At 42.9% G+C, this 21144-nt stretch overlaps 1 protein-coding gene across 1 annotated transcript in view; it reads right to left on the bottom strand.

The window, feature by feature from the left end:
* PTGS1 (prostaglandin-endoperoxide synthase 1) overlaps positions 1-21144 on the bottom strand; it is a 271507-nt gene that overhangs the window by 113928 nt on the left and 136435 nt on the right. Inside the window, exons 6-8 of the mRNA XM_063936924.1 lie at positions 20492-20673; positions 15714-15797; positions 12571-12817 (exon numbers count right to left, since the gene is read on the bottom strand). Coding sequence (XP_063792994.1) covers positions 12571-12817; positions 15714-15797; positions 20492-20673 — 513 coding nt within the window. The remainder of the gene's footprint in view (positions 1-12570; positions 12818-15713; positions 15798-20491; positions 20674-21144) is intronic.

Below are 21144 nucleotides of genomic sequence, written 5' to 3' on the forward strand. Positions count from 1 at the left end.
TTGAAGTTAGAGAGGACTCCAAACCTCTCAAACTCCACCATTAGGTTTGGCAGAGAGGTGACCGGATTCGTGATTATTGCGAGTAGATCATCGGCATATAATGCCAGTTTGTATTCGGTTCCCCTCACTAACAAGCCCGAAATATTTGGGTTAGCCCTAATGCTTCGGGCTAGTGCTTCCATGCAGAGGACAAAGAGCAATGGGGATAGCGGGCATCCCTGTCGCGTACCGTTGAGAATTGGAAAGGGGTCAGAAAGGGTGCCATTAATCTTAATTTTGGCGGATGGGGAGGTATAGAGGGATAGGATTCTGTGGAGACAGATGTTACCAAGTCCCAGATGTCTCAATATTCTGGTCATAAAATCCCAGTCCACTCTGTCAAAAGCTTTTTCTGCATCGGTTGACAGTAGGATAGATGGGGATGAGAGCTGACCTGCATAGTGAATCATGCTGAGCACTTTGGTGGTATTGTCCCTGGCTTCCCGGCCTAAAACAAACCCAGCTTGATCTCCGTGTATCAAGCCAGGCAATAGTAGTTTAAGGCGGTTTGCAATCAATTTAGCGAAAAGCTTTATATCAATATTTAATAGGGAGATTGGGCGGTAGCTGGAGCAAAGACTGGGGTCTTTACCCTCTTTGGGTAGAACTGCGATATGGGCTTCGAGAGATTGTGGGGAGAAGGGCGATTGGTCAGATATAGTATTAAAGGCTCTTGTAAGTATGGGGATTAATTTCTCTTTAAAAGCTTTGTAATATGCAATAGTATATCCATCAGGGCCGGGACTCTGGCCATTAGGAGAGGATTCAATAACTCTCTGGACCTCCTCAGTAGAAAAAGGGGCATCCAGCTCTTCTATTTCTGTTGCGGTCAGTGTGGGGAAATGTAAGGTCTTTAAATAGTCAACTATGGCTTTTTGATGGGACGACCTGTCAAGTCTGCCGGTTGGGCCGGAGAGGTTATACAGAGTAGAGTAATATGTCTTGAAGGCCCTGGCTATGTGAGATGTCTGGTGTTGGGGTTGGCCATGATTGTCTTTAATTGTATGAATGAAAGTAAGAGCACGTTGTTCTCTAAGTGCTTTGGCCAATAATTTTCCAGGCTTGTTGCCCCATTGATAGTATCTGCTACGGCACTTCCGATAAGAAAACTTGACTCTATCTGAGAGTAACTTATTCAGAGCCGCCCTAGCAGTTTCGAGATCGGCGTAGTGTTGTGGGGTTTGGGATTTTTTATGTAGAAGTTCTAGAGATTGTATTTTAGACAGTAAATCTTCTCTGAGTTTCTCCCTCTGCTTTTTGCGAAAGGATCCTATTTGAACACAGACCCCCCTGATAACACATTTGTGTGCTTCCCACACTGAGACTTTGGAGATGTCATCTAAGTCAATGGTATCAATATAGGAGTCCAAAGCGTTATCAATTCGGGACTTACATTCTGCATCTTGTAAGAAAGTGGCGTTGAAACGCCAAGACCATTGGCGATGTGCGTTGGGAGGTAAGCGTATGGTGAGGTTGACTGGGGCATGGTCGGACCATACAATCTGACCTATAGAGGCATCAGACAGAAGGTGTAAGTGTCGGTGACTCAAAAATAAATAATCGATCCTAGAATATGTCTGGTGTGAGAAATAGGTGTAATCTATATCAGTGGGGTGTGTCAATCTCCAAGTGTCGATCAGCTGGTGGTCAAGCAGAGCACGCCTCATTCCCCTATGCTCCCTTTCTGGCTTGCTGGAGATCTTTTTAGAGTTGTCCTGGCGAGGATCCAGGGTCCAATTCAGATCGCCTCCCATCACCACCACCCCCTCCAATAGAGGTTCCGCGTCTTCTAGAATTGAGGATAGATAGGCGGGTTGTTTAGCGTTGGGGGCATATATGTTTAAAAAAGAGAAACGTTGGCCATGTATGTCGCATTTCACCAGCAACCCCCTACCTTCAGCTATTCTGTGGGAGGCTACATTGAGGACAGGCAGATGGCGGGCAAGTAGAATGGCTACACCCAGTGTTTTACCAGCCGAATTATTGGACAGGAAAACATGCGGGTAATAGTGGCATTTTAGGGACGGAGCGTGTCCCATCTTGAAGTGTGTTTCCTGAATAAAAGCAATGTCTATTTTCTCGTCTCTAAGCCATTTAAGAAGTTTAGACCTTTTTTCAGGGACATTCAACCCCTTGACGTTAAGGGTAGTAACGTGTAAATCACTCACCCCCATTGTCAGTCAGATCCAATCGTTTCAGGATAGTCTTCTCTTCGGCAGACCCTGGGAAAGGTGAGGGAAAGATAGCAGGGGGGAGAGGTAGGAAAAAAGAAGGAGCAAAGAAATAGACAGAAAAAGCTGCGGCGGGGGAATCTCCGCCAAAAAATACTTTAACATTAAACATGAGTGGTATTACTACAAGAACTGCTGCAAGAAGGACAGGAGCGGAATCCTGCCGACTCCCAGTCCAAAGAAACAGGGGATGCAGCATATTGGGGTCCTGTGGGGGGTTCAGGACAGCGACCACTCCCAAAATAGAAACTCGTTAAATATACGGTATCACCGAGGTGTGCACTAGGCATATGTGAAACATGAAAAATAGAGCATACAAATATATAAGTACATGTATTGGAATAAGAGCGCACAGACAAACCTCCAGTCATCAAGCCGGGTTTCAATAGACTTTAGTGTCTGTACGCTGTCATCCACCCATGTAAACAAAGACAACAAGAAATAAAAAGGAAAAGAGAAAATACAAGTAAAAACAGAAACCGATCACATTGGTGAACAATACATTGCACTATGAAAAGATAGAAAAACTCAATGTATAACATATTCGGCAAGTAAATTTACATCCACTCGGGACGAGGTATCACACTCAAGGAGGCTTCAAAAGTTGAGGGCCAGGAGTGGATCCCCGCATCCGCGGGGAGCGAACCTGCTGCCACGCGTCTTCTGGAGGGAGTACAACAGGTAAGTCCGGAAGGTGGTGAAAGGCGTCCCAGTCAGGAACCGGGGGGATACCTAAAATCGTGAAGAAAGCCTGTAAATCCGACGGTCTAGAAAGACTCGCAATTTTGCCGCCATGAGAGACCTGAAGGGAGAATGGAAAGCCCCATCTGTATTTCAGCCCGAGCTTCCTGAGAGAGTCTGTGAGAGGTTTCAAGGCGCGACGTTGTTGTAAGGTTGACCAGGCAAGGTCAGGGAATATCTGAATCTTGTCGCCTTGAAATTCAATGTTGTCTAGTAGACGAGCCGACCTCATTATATCCTCTTTTTGGGCGTAATAGTGTAGCCTACAAATCACGTCCCGTGGTCTGTCGGAGGGTAAGCCTCGAGGGCGAAGGGCTCTGTGAGCTCTATCAAATATGATGTCTTTATTCGGATCCAGATCAATAAGTTCCCCGAATATCTTAGATAAGGCGTGTACCAGGTCTGTTTGCTGGACGCTCTCCGGCAGGCCCCTGACTCTAATATTATTCCGCCGGCCGCGATTATCCATGTCCTCTATGCGCGACTTTAAGAAGGAGATATCGTCCCGTTGGTGAGATAGGACTTCCCGGAATTTAGTCAAAGAGTCCACAGTAGACGATTCATGGCGTTCCAGGACATCGACTCGAGTCGCGATTTGAGACATATCTTGTCGGAGCGCTGTCACTTCCTGAGTGATGGTGGATAGTAGACGGGTCTCCAATGCGGAGAAGTCTTGTTTCGTGGGAAGTGATCGTACATGAGACAATATTTCACTTATCTCCGCCGATAAGGAGAGGAGAGGGCCTGTGAGGGCTCCGGAGGCCCAGGGGAGGTCATGTCGTCCACCGGGTCGTGTACACTCGAGAAGGTCGGGACGTTAGTAGAAGCAGAGAGGGTCGAGGTTGGAGAGGTTAGGAACTGACGTAGATCTGATGAACGTCGATTCGCGGTGGGAGGAATCTCGTCCGGCTTAGTCTTGGCCTTCTTTTTTTTCTTTATCCCTTTCACCAAGAGATCGGTCTTTAGATAGAGCAGATTAGAATTACACTTTCACATTTCCTCGGCATTATGTAGTATGAGGGCCGTCATCGTGCAAGAACCCCCCTCGTTGTCTTAGGGTGGCATCAGGCAGGCATGCACGAGGCTAGGGGCCCATGTTTTCACTTGTTATGGTGGTGCCTCTGATATATCTCGATCGGGGTGTATATACAGGACCCCAGGCCACCGATTAAGGAGTTGGCCAGCTATTTTAAAGAGTAATTAAATGGATGGATGGATGGGTGGGTGGATGGATAGATGGGTGGGGGGAAAGCTGTGATTGTTTTTGTAGTATTTTATAGTGTGAGCAAGCCTATATAGCCCAGCTTTGTGGATCTCCCTTTTTCTTTTTTTTTTTTTTTTCCTTTTTTTCCTGTGCGGTGCTGCAGCCACAGTGAAAGCACAGCACAGTGCCTCTCACTGAACTCAAGATGGCCGCCGGGCGTCCTCCGTCCTCCTCCCGTCTGCCGAGTTGCCGGGTCCCCGTCACTGTGGAAGCCGGAGGCAGGGAGAGAACGACTAGCCGCAGCAAGCGGCCGGCGGCAGGTGGGTGTTTGTTGTTCTTCCTGACGTTCGCGGCCCGATCAGCGGGTCCCGGAGCCGTCTCCGGCCTACTGCTAAAATCGAGACCCCGGCTTCTTCCGACCCCGCAGGCCGCAATCCGCGGGAGCAGTTAAAACTGCTCCCCGATTCCGTGGTACCTCAGGGGTCTCAGCTGGGGGGCACCAGGAGGGCAGTAGATGAAGTGGGGTGGCCTAGTAGGTGTGGACACAAGGGGAATAGATGATTTGGGCTATGGGTCTAAGGAGCTCTTTTCCAGCACGTCTGCCTCCTTCAGACCCCAGACCACGCCCCCACTATCAAATTCTTAAAGTGCCCAAGGCTCCTAGTGGACCCATCTATACCCCATGGTACTAAATGGATTCCCAGTATTCTCTATGGACTACGAGAAAAGGATTTACCGGTAGGTAATTAAAATCCTATTTTTAATAGCAGCACCCCTGTATTTATACAGCATACAGAACCAGTGTACTTTTATTTTAACAGGAGTACCCTTGTATTTTTACAGCATACAGGACCAGTGTACTTTAATTTTAACAGCAGCACCCCTGTATTTTTACAGCATACAGTACCAGTGTACTTTTATTTTAACATCATCACCCCTGTATTTTTATAGCATACAAGACAGGGACAGTGTACATTTATTTTCACTGCACCCCTGAATTTTTACAGCCAGCACACCTGTATTTTCACTGCATACAGGAGAACAGTACCCTTGCCCCATGTACAACACAGTGACAGCCAGGACAGCAACACCCATGTACAGCTGCAGGACCCCTAACAGCACATGAAACACCAGTGACAGCCAGGACAGCACCCCTCACATCACAGGGACACCACAGTGACAGGAACAGCACCCCTACAGAGCACACACAGACCTCACCGACGCCACCACCCACAGAGACAGAGCTCTGTCTCCCTCACTCTCCAAGTCCGGAGTGAAAATGGTGGCGACTCGCGGCTGTTTATATGGAATCCAAAACCTGTGAGATTCCGACAGTGGGATGATGACGTTTTGCCTCGTTCTAGTTTCAGAGTCTGGCGGGAAGTCGCAAGCCAGACTCAGATCCAGGCTCGGAGCATGAATTTTGAGGGGGGTGCAGTTCTCTGCGAACCGAACATGCTCATCTCTACCTGAAAGAAATTATATTGCTCCCGTAGAGCCCTGATCTCAACATCATTGAGATGTCTGGGATTACATGAAGAGACAGAAGGATTTGAGCAATCCTACTTCCACAGAAGATCTGTGGTTAGTTATCCAAGACATTTGGAACAGCCTCCCTGCCAAGTTCCTTCACAAACTGTGTGTAAGTGTACCTAGAAGAATTGATGCTGTTTTGAAGACAAAGAGTGATTAGATTTAGATATTGAAATATTGATTTGATTCAGATTTATATTCCGTTCATTCACTTTGCATTTTGTTAAATGATAAAAATAAAGAAGATCTGTGGTTAGTTCTGCAAGATGTTTGGAAAAGTCTCCCTGTCGAGGTAATTCAAAAACTGTGTGCGAGTGTACCTAGAAGAATTTATGCTGTTTTGAAGGCAAAGGGTGGTCACACCAAACATTGATTTGATTTAGATTTCTCTTCTGTTCATTCACTTTGCATTTTGTTAATAGCTAAAAATATATATGTATATAGGGTTGTGGTCAATGGTCAACAATAAGAATGTCGGCATTCATAATGCCAACACTACATTGTAATCAGCTATGATGTTAAAATGAGGATATTAGGGTTAGACTGTGGGCGGGAGGGTTGAGCTGGGTATACACTACTAAATGACAATTTGTTGTTTTCAGCAAAATTGGAATAACAAAACGTCCACATCATCTAGTGTGTATGCACTATTGCACGCTCTCATGTGTTTTTCATCACATCTTCTCATGTGCCTGCAGTGCAGGCAGATCATAAGATATCTTTACAACAGCATTCTCCTGTATGTGGCCACTGAACGATGCTCGGTCACGCAATACATCATTTAGTGTGTAATGCAGTCCAACATATCGTTCCGTTGGTCATGCCATTGGCCACAATCGTCTAGGGTGTACCCATCATCAGGGTTAGGCTGCGGGGGGAGATAAGGGACAGGCTGCATACAGGTAGGTAGGAGTTATGCACTACTGGGAGGATTAGGGAACAGCAGATAATCAGAGGTCTGAGTCTGACCCAGAAGTCACATGAGATATATAGATATATATAGATATATATATAGATATATAGATATATATACCAATGCAGGTGTCCCTAAAAGCAAGGAACAGGCGGCACTCCTCCGGACTTTGTACAAAGGAAAGCTGGTGCTTTATTCAAACGACGTTTCAAGGCCCACTGGCCTTTTCATCAGATTGCACCTGATGAAAAGGCCAGTGGGCCTTGAAACGTCGTTTGAATAAAGCACCAGCTTTCCTTTGTACAAAGTCCAGAGGAGTGCCTCCTGTTCCTTGCTTTTAGGGACACCTGCATTGGTCTATTGTTTTCTAGGAAGGCACCCTGGCCCATATATTGGACATCCCAGAGAGCCCTTTCTGTGACTGTGTATGTATGTATATATATATATATATATATATATATATATATATATATATATATATATATATATATATATATATATATATATATATATATATATGTTAGATAGATAAATATATATTTATTTATATATATATATATATATATATAGCGTCCAGTGTAACTTCCGGCACTCTCTTAAAAGGTGACAACTTGCTGAGGTGCCTTCCTCATGGAGAAGTGATTCCCATCAGATAATGAAGCGAGGTAAGCAGGCGGCACTCATCAGACTGTATAAACGTGGTTACTTTATTGGCTAAAGGCCTTTAGCCAATAAAGTAACCACGTTTATACAGTCTGATGAGTGCCGCCTGCTTACCTCGCTTCATTATATATATATATATATATATATACATATATACATACACATACACACACACACACACACACACACACACACACACACACACACACACACACACACAGTATATATTATGCACAGATAGATAGACAGACGACAGACAAACAGATAGAGTGCCTTACTTCTCTAGAACAGGAAACCTCTAAGTCATGTGTAAAGAGATTTGAGGGTGAAGCAGGAAGCATAAAAAAGATAAAGTTAATGGGGGGAAAACTGCAATATACTGTAGTTCTTAACAAGACTACAGTACATATAATTTAAATTATGCTGAAGCATGTCAACATAAAATATTTACACAAATATATGAGTAACAAGAAAGCATTTGATATTTTGTGAACTTAGATCATCAATAAAAATTACGCTTGATATATAAGTCTGGTATAATTCAATATGAATTAAGATGCGCCCAGCAAAATGGCTGGGAAATGGGTGCACAGTGACGGTCCGTCTAGTTTGCATAGAGTTGCATGCTTACTCTCATATGTAAACTCCCTATTACAGTCCAATTTTCAACCACTTTTGAACCAAAACTGATTAATATTTTTGGCTTTTCTCCCTAAATACTGTTGGGTTTATCCTAATCTATAGCTTACATATATAAAAAGCATGAGGGAATATCAGGACCTTTGAATTATATATTATAGCTACAGTATATTACCTGTGGCACTTTGGTGTGTATTATTATTACAGAAAATTACTGGGAGTGGTCCTAGAAATGCACTCTATTGCAGAAAACACAGCACTGTTCCCCTTATAAACACGCAATGACTCGTGAAGACTGCCAAGTTTGCTGGTGTAGACTTGAAGTGCTCTTGTTAAGTGTAAATGGTCATTTACCACTTTGTGCTTCAAGGAACACCCCAAACAATGTGCCCCTCTAACGGTCAACATATCGTCTAGTGTACCCAGCTTAAGTCTACTGAGCAGTGCAAATCCAGAGGTTCCATCTGCTCCGTAACAGACCTCCACTCTGCGTGGTCTATAATTGTATTGTGTGCAATAGTAATGAGGCCAACCTTGCGCTTTCTAAATCAGATGGGCTGCAAGTTTCAGACACACAAAGTACACCCAACACTTTGAAAACTGACAGAGAAAAAAAAAATGGTCTGAAACTAGCGCTGTCCAGAATATGGATCTAACAATCTGGACATACATATAACACCCACTAAGACGGAGGAGTATGTACACAGCCCATCTGATTTAGAAAGCGCAAGGTTGACCTCATTACTATTGCATTCGGTATTTCATTTAAACATCCAGGTGTCAATCTTGCTGTTTTGTTGCTAAAATTGAATACTAGTCATGTTTAAACATAGGAAAATAAGACGTGATCGTTTACATGATTTATTTGAAGGGGTTGATAATCCTACTGATATTAAAGATCACGATTTAGATAGTGCTATGAGGAAGATAGAGAAACTATTACTGAAAGAGGGTAATTTTTGGTGGGGAAATAGCCACATTAGAACAGCATATTAAGGAAGGTCTTATTCCTAGAGGTCTCCGGCTAGAGAAGATTCCCTCCTTTGATATAGAAACGGATAGTTTTAAAAAAGAGTGGTACAAAACACTTGATATGTGTTCCATTAAATTAATGGAACTTATTATTAAAGAAAAGAAAAATAATCTCATCACTATTGAACAAGAGATTGAAACAATGAAAACACTCATAAGACCTTATGCAGAACAAAAAGAGTATAAGAAATTAGAAGAACGGACTCATATTAGAGTAGAAAAAAATGAAAAGGATTTAATGTTTAAGAAACAGAAAAAGTACCATAGGGATAAAAGATTTTGCGGAGAATAATATTCATCCACCAAAGAAAGGTTTGGTGGATTCGGATTCTCTAAAAGTGAGAGATGAATCCCAATCCTATCCTAACGGGAACAAATTAAATCGTCCCGTTAGAAATGTATTTCAATCGAGAGACAATAGGAAACGATATGAACCAAATGCAGGTGTTTACGAACAGAGGAATATATCCCCCTCATGGAGAAGATATAACTACCCCAATAGAAAACATTCTTATAGGGATCAGCATAAACGACAAGAGAGGCCTTTTTCACCAAGGAGAGAGAGAGGTAGACCGCTTCAACCAAGGGATTTAACGCCCTATAAAGAGAGAAGTATTCCCTCTCCTTATGATAGGGAACACAATAGGTTTGTTGACCATACCTTGAGATCAGATTGTGGTAAAAGAGGTGAGGTACATTTTTTAGGGGAGAGACAACATCAAAGGAGGTACACGTAACTTATGGGGGACCCCCAGCACGAAAAAGAAAAGGTTGTAGAGCAGGCAAATATTTAGGTATGTCCAAAAATAAACATTTCACCCTAAAAAAATCTATGAAAGAAGGGTCTTCCAATGAAAATAAGCCTGGTGGGAATGAAGGTGCCCCCGTTCCAGAAATTGACTTAGATCTTAGAACAAAAATTTATAATTTAAGCGATTACCAACTTAATAAGGATGAACAATATTTTCTTGAAAAGGGTTTAAAATTTGCACCCACGAGTAAAGTCAATCATTTTGAGGTTTTTGTAGATTTGCAAAAATTTGTAAGGAAATTGTGCCTGAAACGTTTTTTTGCAGAGAAAGATGGTCCAGAGGCCAGTATAGATGTCCTCCCGGATCATATAAAAGTCTTTAAAAAGAAGTCCACTTTTTTCCCTAAGCACAAGAAAGGGTGTTTTATAGAGACCTTTGAACGTCTAGTTAAAGAGGATCTGGATACCACTAACTTTAGACCACCAAGGAAAGGAAACCTTTCTGTCTATCAGAGGAAAGCTATTAAAGGACTACAAAATAACGATAAAATCGTTATTAAACCTGCTGACAAGGGGGGTGGGGTCATCATTCTGAACAGGGATGACTACCACTCAGAAATCTTACGACAATTGTCAGACAGCATTACATATAAGAAATTAAGAGGGGATCCCTCTGTTAATATTCAGAAAAAATTGGATGTTTTCTTGCAACTATATACAGTGAAAGATATCCTTACTGAGGATCAGAAAGCGTATATCAGATTGGATAATCCAACAATCCCTGTACTCTATGTGCTACCCAAAGTACATAAGAGTTTGGAATGTCCCCCTGGACGACCTATAGTGGCAGGAACTGGTTCTATCACCTCCAATCTCTCTGAGTTTCTCGATTATAAGATCAAACCACTAGTGGAGAAAACAAAGTCATATTTGAGGGATACCATCTCAGTGATAAATAGACTGTCGTCCATTAAGTGGGAATCGGATTTTCTCCTGGTGACCGCTGATGTGAAATCACTGTACACTATTATTAGTCATGATTTGGGAATAGAGGCTGTTGATTACCATCTTAAAAAAGAAGAATATAGTGAGAAGGAGATTTAGTTCATTACAGAGGGGATTATGTTTATTCTCCAAAATAATTTTTTCTGGTATGGGGGTGATTTCTTTTTACAGCTCCTTGGAACAGCTATGGGCACTAGGTTGGCACCCAGTTACGCAAATTTGTTTATGGCACACTGGGAGGACCAATCCGTATGGACTGGACACCAGTGGGGTGCCAACCTAGTGCTCTGGGCCAGATATATAGATGATATCATATTTATCTGGAAAGGAGAACAAGCGACCCTAGCCTCTTTTTGTCAACACCTTAATTCTAATAATAAAAATATTGAACTGTCATTCCAAATCAGTTCCCTGGAGGTCAATTTTTTGGATTTGAGGATATATTCAGTAGGTGACATGATATGTACAGAGAATTATATTAAACCTACTGATTGTAATTCGTACATAAGTTTTGAGAGTAATTACCATGCCAATTGGATAAAGAGTATTCCGAATAGTCAGTTTCAGCGTCTTCGAAGAAATTGTACACACATAGAATCTTTTAATAAACACGCAGATATTATGGAACAAAAATTTGTTAATAAAGGTTATGATAGGCAGGTTGTGTCAAAAGCTAGACAAACCAGCTATGAAATGGATAGAGCTACAACTCTCAGTAATTGCAGCCAAGTAAAAAGGAAATCCAATGATGGGGTTATGTTCATTACAGAATATACATCACAGTATGAACAATAAGAAAAAATAATTAAGAGGCATTGGAAAATTTTAACCAAAGATCCACTGCTACAAGAACATATCACTGATAAGCCCAGGTTTGTCTATAGGAGGGCAAACAATCTTCCGGTTGAAAAAAGAATGACCCGTGTCCTTACCAAGGGGTTTCAACGTTGTGGTATGTGCACTATGTGCAAACACTGCAGTACGGATAGAAAAGTAACCCATTTTACCTCTAATCAAACTAAAAAAAGTTTTCTATTTGCTAGAATGTAAATGTGGCTCACAATATGTGGGAAGAACAGGTAGGATGCTCAAAGAACGTCTTGGTGAGCATGTCAGGAACATCAAAAAGGGTTTGGAACATCATAGTGTATCCCTACATTTCAAAGAGAAACATTCATGTGATATAAAAGATCTCACTAGTTTTGTGGAATTAAAATTGCCAAAGGGAATTGGAGAATGAGAGGTGTAGAGGATACCTTGGCCAGACTTGAGATGCAAACCATTTATCAGTTGAAAACACTCACACTGTTAGGGTTAAATATGGATTTTGAAACTAAGTGGTTTTTGTAAAAACACACATACTCCTCCGTCTTAGTGGGTGTTATATGAATGTCCAGATTGTTAGATCCATATTCCGGACAGCGCTAGTTTCAGACCATTTGTTTTTTTCTCTATAATTGTATTGTAATCAGTAATCATTAAACTAAGAGCGGTATTCATTTCTTTTAACCCCCCCCCTTCAACACATGTTCTGTTTCTGCTGACAGGCGTGGTATAATCATTTCAACTCGCTACCCCCGGGATAGCGAGGCGCCCAACCCTTTACGCAGCTAAAGTTGATTACTATGGGTGCGATATGCGCGATAACGGGGATCACTTTAGAAATGTTATTTGAATAACGCCCTAAATGTGCAAGTTGTCAAGTTTCAAATGGCTACAACGTTTTATGAATGTCTGCTTAATATACAGTATGTAATATATTTAATTATATATGTGATCAGATGTGTTACATTTTAACAATCAGAACAACTGTACTTACCAATGAGAATGAGTCTTGTTGTTTGAAATAGTTGCTCATCACCCCAAGTGGGATGCTCCTTTTTTAGCACGTCACATACCCGATTGTGTTCACGAAGCCAAATAGTTGCATACATCATCAATCCAGGCAGAAGACCAAACACCTCCTGTCCCATAGCAAATTGCTTTTCCTTGGGAACGCTGTTTGGGTAGATCATGTGAACTGGAGCATCGACCACTGTTGGTGGATACATATCTCCATTTATTATCTGAAGTACAAACAGACCCATGAAGAAACGTATTGTTTTAGCTATATGTTAGACATGAAATTAATCAGACACTGCTTAAATGTTACCAATGTTTCTAAAAAACAGAGCTACTGTACATACATTATACCAAAGGAATAAAACCCACATCCAAATTTCTTGTTTATACAGTAGCTTCTAGGAGAATTTTGCTTTCATTCAATTGTGGAGTACTTGCAACATTAGTTGTATTGTAAGTAGATGGGTCATATTTATTCAGTAAATGTAAGAAATAGACAAATTATACAACCATATGCGATATTTCCTGTGGCAAGACACATTGAAATGAGTTAAGCTCAAATGTCCACATGCTTCATGGTCCTGGTGTCTTCTATGCTGCGCATGCACAGGACTCTGGGAAAATGGCCAAAGCACCAGTTTCCCAGTAGTTTCTGCTGCTCTGCAGCATCGGCAAACCCAGGACTCCAGAAAGGTACAGTAAGTATAATTACCCTGCACAGTGGCGGAACTAGCAAGTGGTGGGCACAGGTGCAACAAAATGCTTTGCCCACCCCCCCTCATCCCGTCCAAGTCCACCCTCTCACCCCTGGAGAGGATCTGGTGAGGAGGACCTGCTCAGGGCCAGGGAAATGGATACCTAGCAACAGTACCTTAACACACTATTTTAGCGCTGTGTGCAAGAGACGGCATCGGAGCCCCCATGTAAAACAGGGGCAGTGTGCGCCATGGGCGCGCGCAAAAAATATAGGGGTGTGGCTTCATGGGGAAGGGGTGTGGCCACAATATAATACCAATTCATATAACGGTGCAGAGTAGTCTCCATTATTCAAATTACGCCACACAGTAGCACCACTACACCAGGTAGAGCCCCTTTTACACATTACGGCAGACAGATTCCCCTTTTTACACATTATGGCAGACAGTGTCCCCTTTTTACACATTACAGCAGAAAGCGTCCCCTTTTTACACATTACGGCAGACAGCACCCCCTTTTTTCAACATTACGGCAGACAGTGTCCCCTTTTTACACATTACGGAAGAGTCCCCTTTTTAACACATTACAGCAGACAGTCACATTATGGCAGACAGCGTCCTCTTTTTACACATTACGGCAGACTCCCCTTTTCTACACATTACGGCAGACCGTGTCCCCTTTTTTACACATTATGGCAGACAGACTCCCCTTTTTACACATTACGGCAGACAGCGTGCCCTTTTTTACACATTATGGCAGACAGCGTCCCCTTTTTACACATTATGGCAGACAGCGTGCCCTTTTTTACACATTACGGCAGACAGCGTCCCCTTTTTACACATTACGGCAGACAGCGTCCCCTTTTTACACATTATGGCAGACAGAGTCCCCTTTTTTACACATTACAGCAGACAGTCCCCCTTTTTACACATTACGGCAGACAGCGTCCCTTTTTACACACTATGGCAGACAGCGTCCACTTTTTACACAGTACGGCAGACAGCGTCCCTTTTTTTACACATTACGGCAGACAGCGTCCCTTTTTACACACTATGGCAGACGGCGTCCACTTTTTACACATTATGGCAGACAGCGTCCCTTTTTTTACACATTACGGCAGACAGTGTCCCCTTTTTACACATTACAGCAGACAGCGTCCCCTTTTTACACATTACGGCAGACAGACAGAATAGATAGATAGATGATAGATAGAATAGATTATACTTACTGTCTCCGCTGGCAGTCAGGCTCCTCGGTGCAGCAGCTTCTGGCAGATCCCGGGCAGGGGAGAAGAAGGGGGAGGGAGGGGGAGGAGGGATCCGTAGCAGCACAGTGTAATTGGTGGAGGTGCTGCTGCAGCTGTCCCTCTCCTTCCACATAGGCTGGCCACCACTGTGAATGCTGGGATGCGCTCAGTGTCGGAACTGGTGTATGAAGGGCCCACCTGGGGGATGCAGTTATAGGGGCCCATATTTAGGGGTGTGATCAGCCTACAAAGGGGGTTTGGCCAGCCTCCAGAGGCTTGAAATGCGCAATAGTCTTGTGCAGTGTAATGCAACATATCTACCATGTATAATACAAGTGCACAGTCTGGAACCTGATCCCTAGAGGAAGCTAGTGGGGCCCACCGATAGTTTCCCCTATACCCCTGTGGGCCAGGCCGACACTGGATGCGCTTTCCTCATCACAGCAGCGGCGGCCAGCCTATGTGGAAGGAGAGGGACAGCTGCAGCAGCGCCTCCTCCAATTACACTGCGCTGCTGTGGCACCCTCCTCCACATCCCTACTCCTCCCCACCCCCGTGGCTGCTGCGTCCCTGTACTCTTCTCCTCGGCGGGTGGCGGTGGCCCGCAGCACACGGCGGAATGTAATGAGACAGTTTGACTCATTACATGCCGCGCTGGCTTTGGGCCCCTTGACAGTGGTGGGCCTCAGTGCAAGGCACCGCTTGCACTAGTGGTAGTTCCGCCACTGAGCCTGCACCCATTATAGATATGCCAATGTGCTCTGTGCACTTGCTCACAAGCAGACGTTGCTGACATGATGAAAAGGGGATGCGGTTAATTTGCTGGCTGACGGGATCCAGTGGTCAGGATACTGACACCGGTATCCAACCAGTCAACAATGCCAGCAGCCAGAATCCTGGCGCAAGAAGAATATTCCCACTCGAGGGTGTACACAACACCCATAGAGTGGGAACAGATCCTGTTGTGAGCGCAGTGAGCCACCGAGCCCGCCGCGCGGCGAGCGCAGCACTCTTAGACTTTGCCCTACTGCCGGTATTCTGGCATGCAGGATGCCGCTGTCGGGATATTGACAGCCGACATCCTGTAAATCATACTGAACCCAATGAAAAGGTACAATACTAGCCCAACACAGTGAAAAGCTCCTAAAATGTAAAACCTTTACAAATGTAATGACCACCTGGTATTTCAGCTTCCCGTCCTCAAAAAGTCGAAGTGTGTGCTGACGCTCTAGAGAATCTCCATATACATGACTGAGGTCAACCTATAAAAACACAAGACGAGTATTATCACAACCATGTAGCTAATTGGCAGAAATAGCTACAGTAAGTAATGTCTTGGCAGAATTATTTGATAAATGAGATGAAATATGCTAAACTAAAGGTATCTTATGTCAAAAGGAAAATCCTTTACACGGGAGGGTCACATAATTCATGATAATGCAGGTGAACTTTCAGCGCCATTGACTCTGTAATGTGTGTGGTCTTGGTTGGTTAAGGGTAACATTAATTTATTGCAGTTCTTAGATGACCTAATATATGTTATACCAGAACGGTCCAGTACTGGCATTACTGTGTAATACCTGTGTTATAATAGGGCAACTAGGGTGGTTTCCCAGGGGCCCCCACACACATGGGTACATCATCGATATGGAGGGGCACTGTGGCATATTTAGAACTAGCAGGATCTGTGTAGCATAATCTGAACTGGGAACACTACATTGTGTTCTACACATTTCTGATGATGAGAGTATTCACACATTATTCTTTAATAACATCACCAGTATATCAGTTTGACAATGGTAATGGTAGTGGAACACACAAGTCAGTTGTCCTACGTCTCCACATAATATTTTATTAAGAGATTTCAAATGAGTACAATGTCATTACAATAACAAATATGGATCAGAAAATAAACAGGACACATATAAAAACAGATCGATGAGGAATGAAATTCAGGGAGAGTAATAAATTTAAACACAATCATACAATGAAATATCATGATTAACTCGAAAAAAGAAAAATAATTCCATAAACAAATAAACAAAGGGAGGAGGGAATGGCAATGACACAATGAGAACTCACAGACAATAGTAGTACATTTCATATGTCAAGGATAGAAGCAATTTAAAATAACTTCAGTTAGAGAGGAGTCTAAAATAGAGATGTGCACCGGACACTTTTCGGGTTTTGTGTTCTGGTTTTGGATTCGGTTCCGCGGTCGTGTTTTGGATTCGGACGTGTTTTGGTAAAACCTCCCTTTCGAATTTTTGTCAGATTTGGATGCATTTTGGATTCGGGTGTTTTTTTTTTTTTTTTAAAAACCCTCAAAAACAGCTTAAATCATAGAATTTGGGGATAATTTTGATCCTTTAGTATTATTAACCTCAAGAACCATAATTTCAACTAATTTCTAGTCTATTCTAAACACCACACTCCTCACAATATTATTTTTAGTCCTAAAATTTGCACCAAGGTCGCTGGATGACTAAGCTAAGTGAACCAAGTGGGCGGCACAAACACCTGGCCCATCTAGGAGTGGCACTGCAGTGTCAGACAGGATGGCACTTAAAAAAAAGTCCACAAACAGCACTTGATGCAAAGATAAATAAATAAAAAAAAGAGGTGCAAGATGGAATTGTCCTTGGGCCCTCCCACCCACCCTTATGTTATATAAACAGGACATGCACACTTTAACAAACCAATAATTTCAGCGACAGGGTCTGCCACACGACTGTGGCTGAAATGACTGGTTGGTTTGGGCCCCCACCAAAAAAGAAGCAATCAACCTCTCCTTGCACAAACTGGCTCTACAGAGGCAAGATGTCCACCTCCTCCTCATCCCCCGATTCCTCACCCCTTTCACTGTGTAAATCCTCCTCCTCACAGAGTATTAATTCGTCCCCACTGGAAACCACCATCACAGGTCCCTGTGTACTTTCTGGAGGCAATTGCTGGTAAATGTCTCCACGGAAGAATTTATTATAATTCATTTTGATGAACATCATCTTCTCCACATTTTCTGGAAGTAAACTCCTACACCAATCGCTGTCAAGGTGACCGGCTGCACTAAACAATTGTCTCACCAGCAGGTCTTTGAACATCTGCAGACTTGTGTCTGCCAGAAAGAGAGATACAACGTAGGCTTTAAACCTAGGATCGAGCACGGTGGCCAAAATGTAGTGCTCTGATTTCAACAGATTGACCAACCGTGAATCCTGGTTAAGTGAATGAAGGGCTCCATCCACAAGTCCCTCATGCCTAGTGGAATAGCTCTGTTTTAGCTCCTCCTTCAAATCTCTCCAGCTGCTTTTGCAAAAGCCTGATGAGGGGAATGACCTGACTTAGGCTGGCAGTGTCTGAACTGACTTCACGTGTGGCAAGTTCAAAGGGTTGGAGAACCTTGCACAACATGGAAATAATTCTCCACTGCGTTTGAGTTAGGTGCATTCCCCCTCTTTTGCCTATATCATAGGCAGATGTATAGGCTTGAATGGCCTTTTGCTGCTCCTCCATCCTCTGAAGCATATAGAGGATTGAATTCCACCTCGTTACCACCTCTTGCTTCAGCTGATGGCAGGGCATGTTCATGAGTGTTTGCTGGCGCTCCAATCTTCGGCACATGGTGGTTGAATGCTGAAAGTGGCCCGCAATTTTTCTGGCCACCGACAGCATCTCCTGCACGCCCCTGTCGTTTTTCAAAAAATTCTGCACCACCAAATTAATTGTATGTGCAAAACATGGGACGTGCTGGAATTTGCACAGATGTAATGCACACACAATATTGGTGGCATTGTCTGATATCACAAATCCCCAGGAGAGTCCAATTGGGGTAAGCCAATCTGTGATGTTCCTCAGTTTCCGTAAGAGGTTGTCAGCTGTGTGCCTCTTATGGAAAGCGGTGATACAAAGCATAGCATGCCTAGGAACGAGTTGGTGTTTGCAAGATGCTGCTACTGGTGCCGCTGCTGTTGGTGCTGCGGGAGGCAATACATCTACCCAGTCACAGTCATATAGTCCTTAGTCTGCCCTGCTTCATTTGTTCACATGTCCGTGGTTAAGTGGACAGTGGGTACAACTGCATTTTTTAGGACACTGGTGACTCTTTTTCTGATGTCTGTGTAAATTCTCAGTATCGCCTGCCTAGAGAAGTGGAACCTAGATGGGATTTGGTATCAGGGACACACTACTTCAAGCAATTCTCTAAGTCCCTGTGAACTAACCGTGGATACCGGATGCACGTCTAACACCAACATAGTTGTCAAGGCCTGAGTTATCCGCTTTGCAACAGGATGACTGCTGTGCTATTTCATCTTCCTCGCAAAGGACTGTTGGACAGTCAATTGCTTACTGGAAGTAGCACAAGTGGTCTTCCGACTTCCCCTCTGGTAGCAACAACAGTAGCGCCAGCAGCAGTAGACGTTACACTCAAGGATCCATCGGAGGAATCCCAGTTAGAAGAGGACTCCTCGTCAATTTCCTCCTCAGCGCCAGCAGCACCCAGATCCTCATCCTGGTGTACTTCAACAGTGACATATTCAATTTGAATATCAGGAACTGGACTGTGGGTGCTCCTTCCAGCACTTGCAGGGGTGTGCAAATGGTGGAAGGAGCCACCTCTTTCCGTCCAGTGTAGGAAAGGTCAGGCATCGCACCCGCCAACACATTTGGACTCTCCTTGGGGATTTGTGATTTAGAACGCACAATTCTTTGCTGCAGCAGCATGTGCTGGTCTGAGGAGAAGAGCTGCAGCTGCTGCTACCAGGCCCCTCCACCAGACCTCAAGAAGACCCCTTAATGTTACCCCTACTTACTAAAATGTTTACAGACAAATATAAATTAAAAAATGTAACAACAATATACATTTCTTGTATTACAATGTAATCTATTTGTGAAAATGAAATGAGAGAATAAAAAACAAAATACACTTTCAAAACATGTACTATATAAAAGGGAATGTGGCAAAACTAAGTAAGGCTGGTTTTAACAGTATTCTGTCTAAGGGGCATTTCTATCACTAGCAGACACAGATCTAACTTTTTACCAGCTTATAACACGGTTGCTGCCTACTTGTACATTGCCACAGAGTTCACTGACTTCAACCTCTATTGCTGGATGTACTTTTTGTAGAAAAAAAACATTCATTCAGTAATAAAACAATGTTGATTATTATGTTGGTTTATGTGGTAATATGTTGAAACAGGGTGCAGCTTTGCAGCCTTAGCCCTTCGGCTATGGTTCTTTATCCAAAAATTTGGGTGTAATCATAACAGTTCAAACAGTTCAAACACTAAACACGTCAAGCATACAAAACTTTTCTTTTTATAATGTTTTCAATTGCGCTTTTTCTTATGGTTTCCAAATCTGACATTTTACTTGTCTTTTATAAGGTCACTGGGGTTGGAAGTTGCAAGACTTCACAAAGATATAGCGTTTACTTTTAAGGTGGATCTGTCCCTTCTGCTGTAACGTTTATGTTGGGTTTGCATATATGTAATGAAAATACCAATTTACATATATTATTATTACAATTATTTTCTAAAACCTCATTTTCATTATACAGAGCAAGCTGTGCATACAGGACATTACACAATTTGAAACACCATAATGTATTTCCCTGGGATTAATTGATTAGACTTAGAATGGGCTTTAGACATTGAGATTGATATTTAAAATTACCTACAGTATCTCCAAAATTGTTATGCTTATTTTTGTTGGAAGACAAGGGGAGGGAGTTAAATGCCTGTTCTTTTAAATTATAATTGTAGCTGGCATACGTTCAACCACACCTAGGATCTTCCTGTGCCAGAACTCAGACACTAATCAGGGAGGCATGCTAGCTAAGTGATGTGGAGACTGCTCTCTGGTGATTAATTGCTTCAAACAGATATGTTTCTCATCCTGAGCTGATATTTGTAATGGAATGTAAAAAAAAAAAAAAAAGAATACTGCAACTCACCCCATGACCGAACCCTTTAACGAATCCTCTACCCATCCTCCCATATGTCTTGAAAAATTGATGAGTAAAATGTTGGGCAAAGAAAGAAAACATCAGATTACTGCCTTGTGGGTCTGGGATGAACTGTTCTCTTTTAAGAAAGGTCTCAACCAGTGATGCGGCGTCCGGTAGGTGTAGCTTTCCTGAAAATGAAGATAAGAAAGAGGACATCAAGCACTGATTGGAGAATAGGGCATGAAAAGGAGACCACACAGGTTCAGAATAGAGACAAATAATCTTGTTTTCATAACCTTGTTACACCAAAATGCGAAACTTAAAATTAAACTCAATATGACCATAATGTAATTATCTGAGATAGCAGATATTCCTCTAAAAACTACTATTATTAACATAACTATTTCACCCATAGCAAATACATATTTATGCACAAATTCTATAATTAATGGGTGGTCTTCAGTTTGTCGGCGGCCGCCATACCGACATCTTTTCACCCTCATGGAGGGAGAATAGATAGCGTGGCGTGCGTAGCGCGCCACTGTGCCCGCAGTGTGGCGAGCGCAGTGAGCCCACAAGGGGCTCATTTGAACTCGCCCAGCTGTTTGTATGCCTAATTAATATTATTATACTATTACACTCTTTGATCATAGATTTCC

This window comes from Pseudophryne corroboree, chromosome 8 (genome assembly GCF_028390025.1).
Source record: "Pseudophryne corroboree isolate aPseCor3 chromosome 8, aPseCor3.hap2, whole genome shotgun sequence".
In the NCBI taxonomy this organism is placed as follows: domain Eukaryota; kingdom Metazoa; phylum Chordata; class Amphibia; order Anura; family Myobatrachidae; genus Pseudophryne; species Pseudophryne corroboree.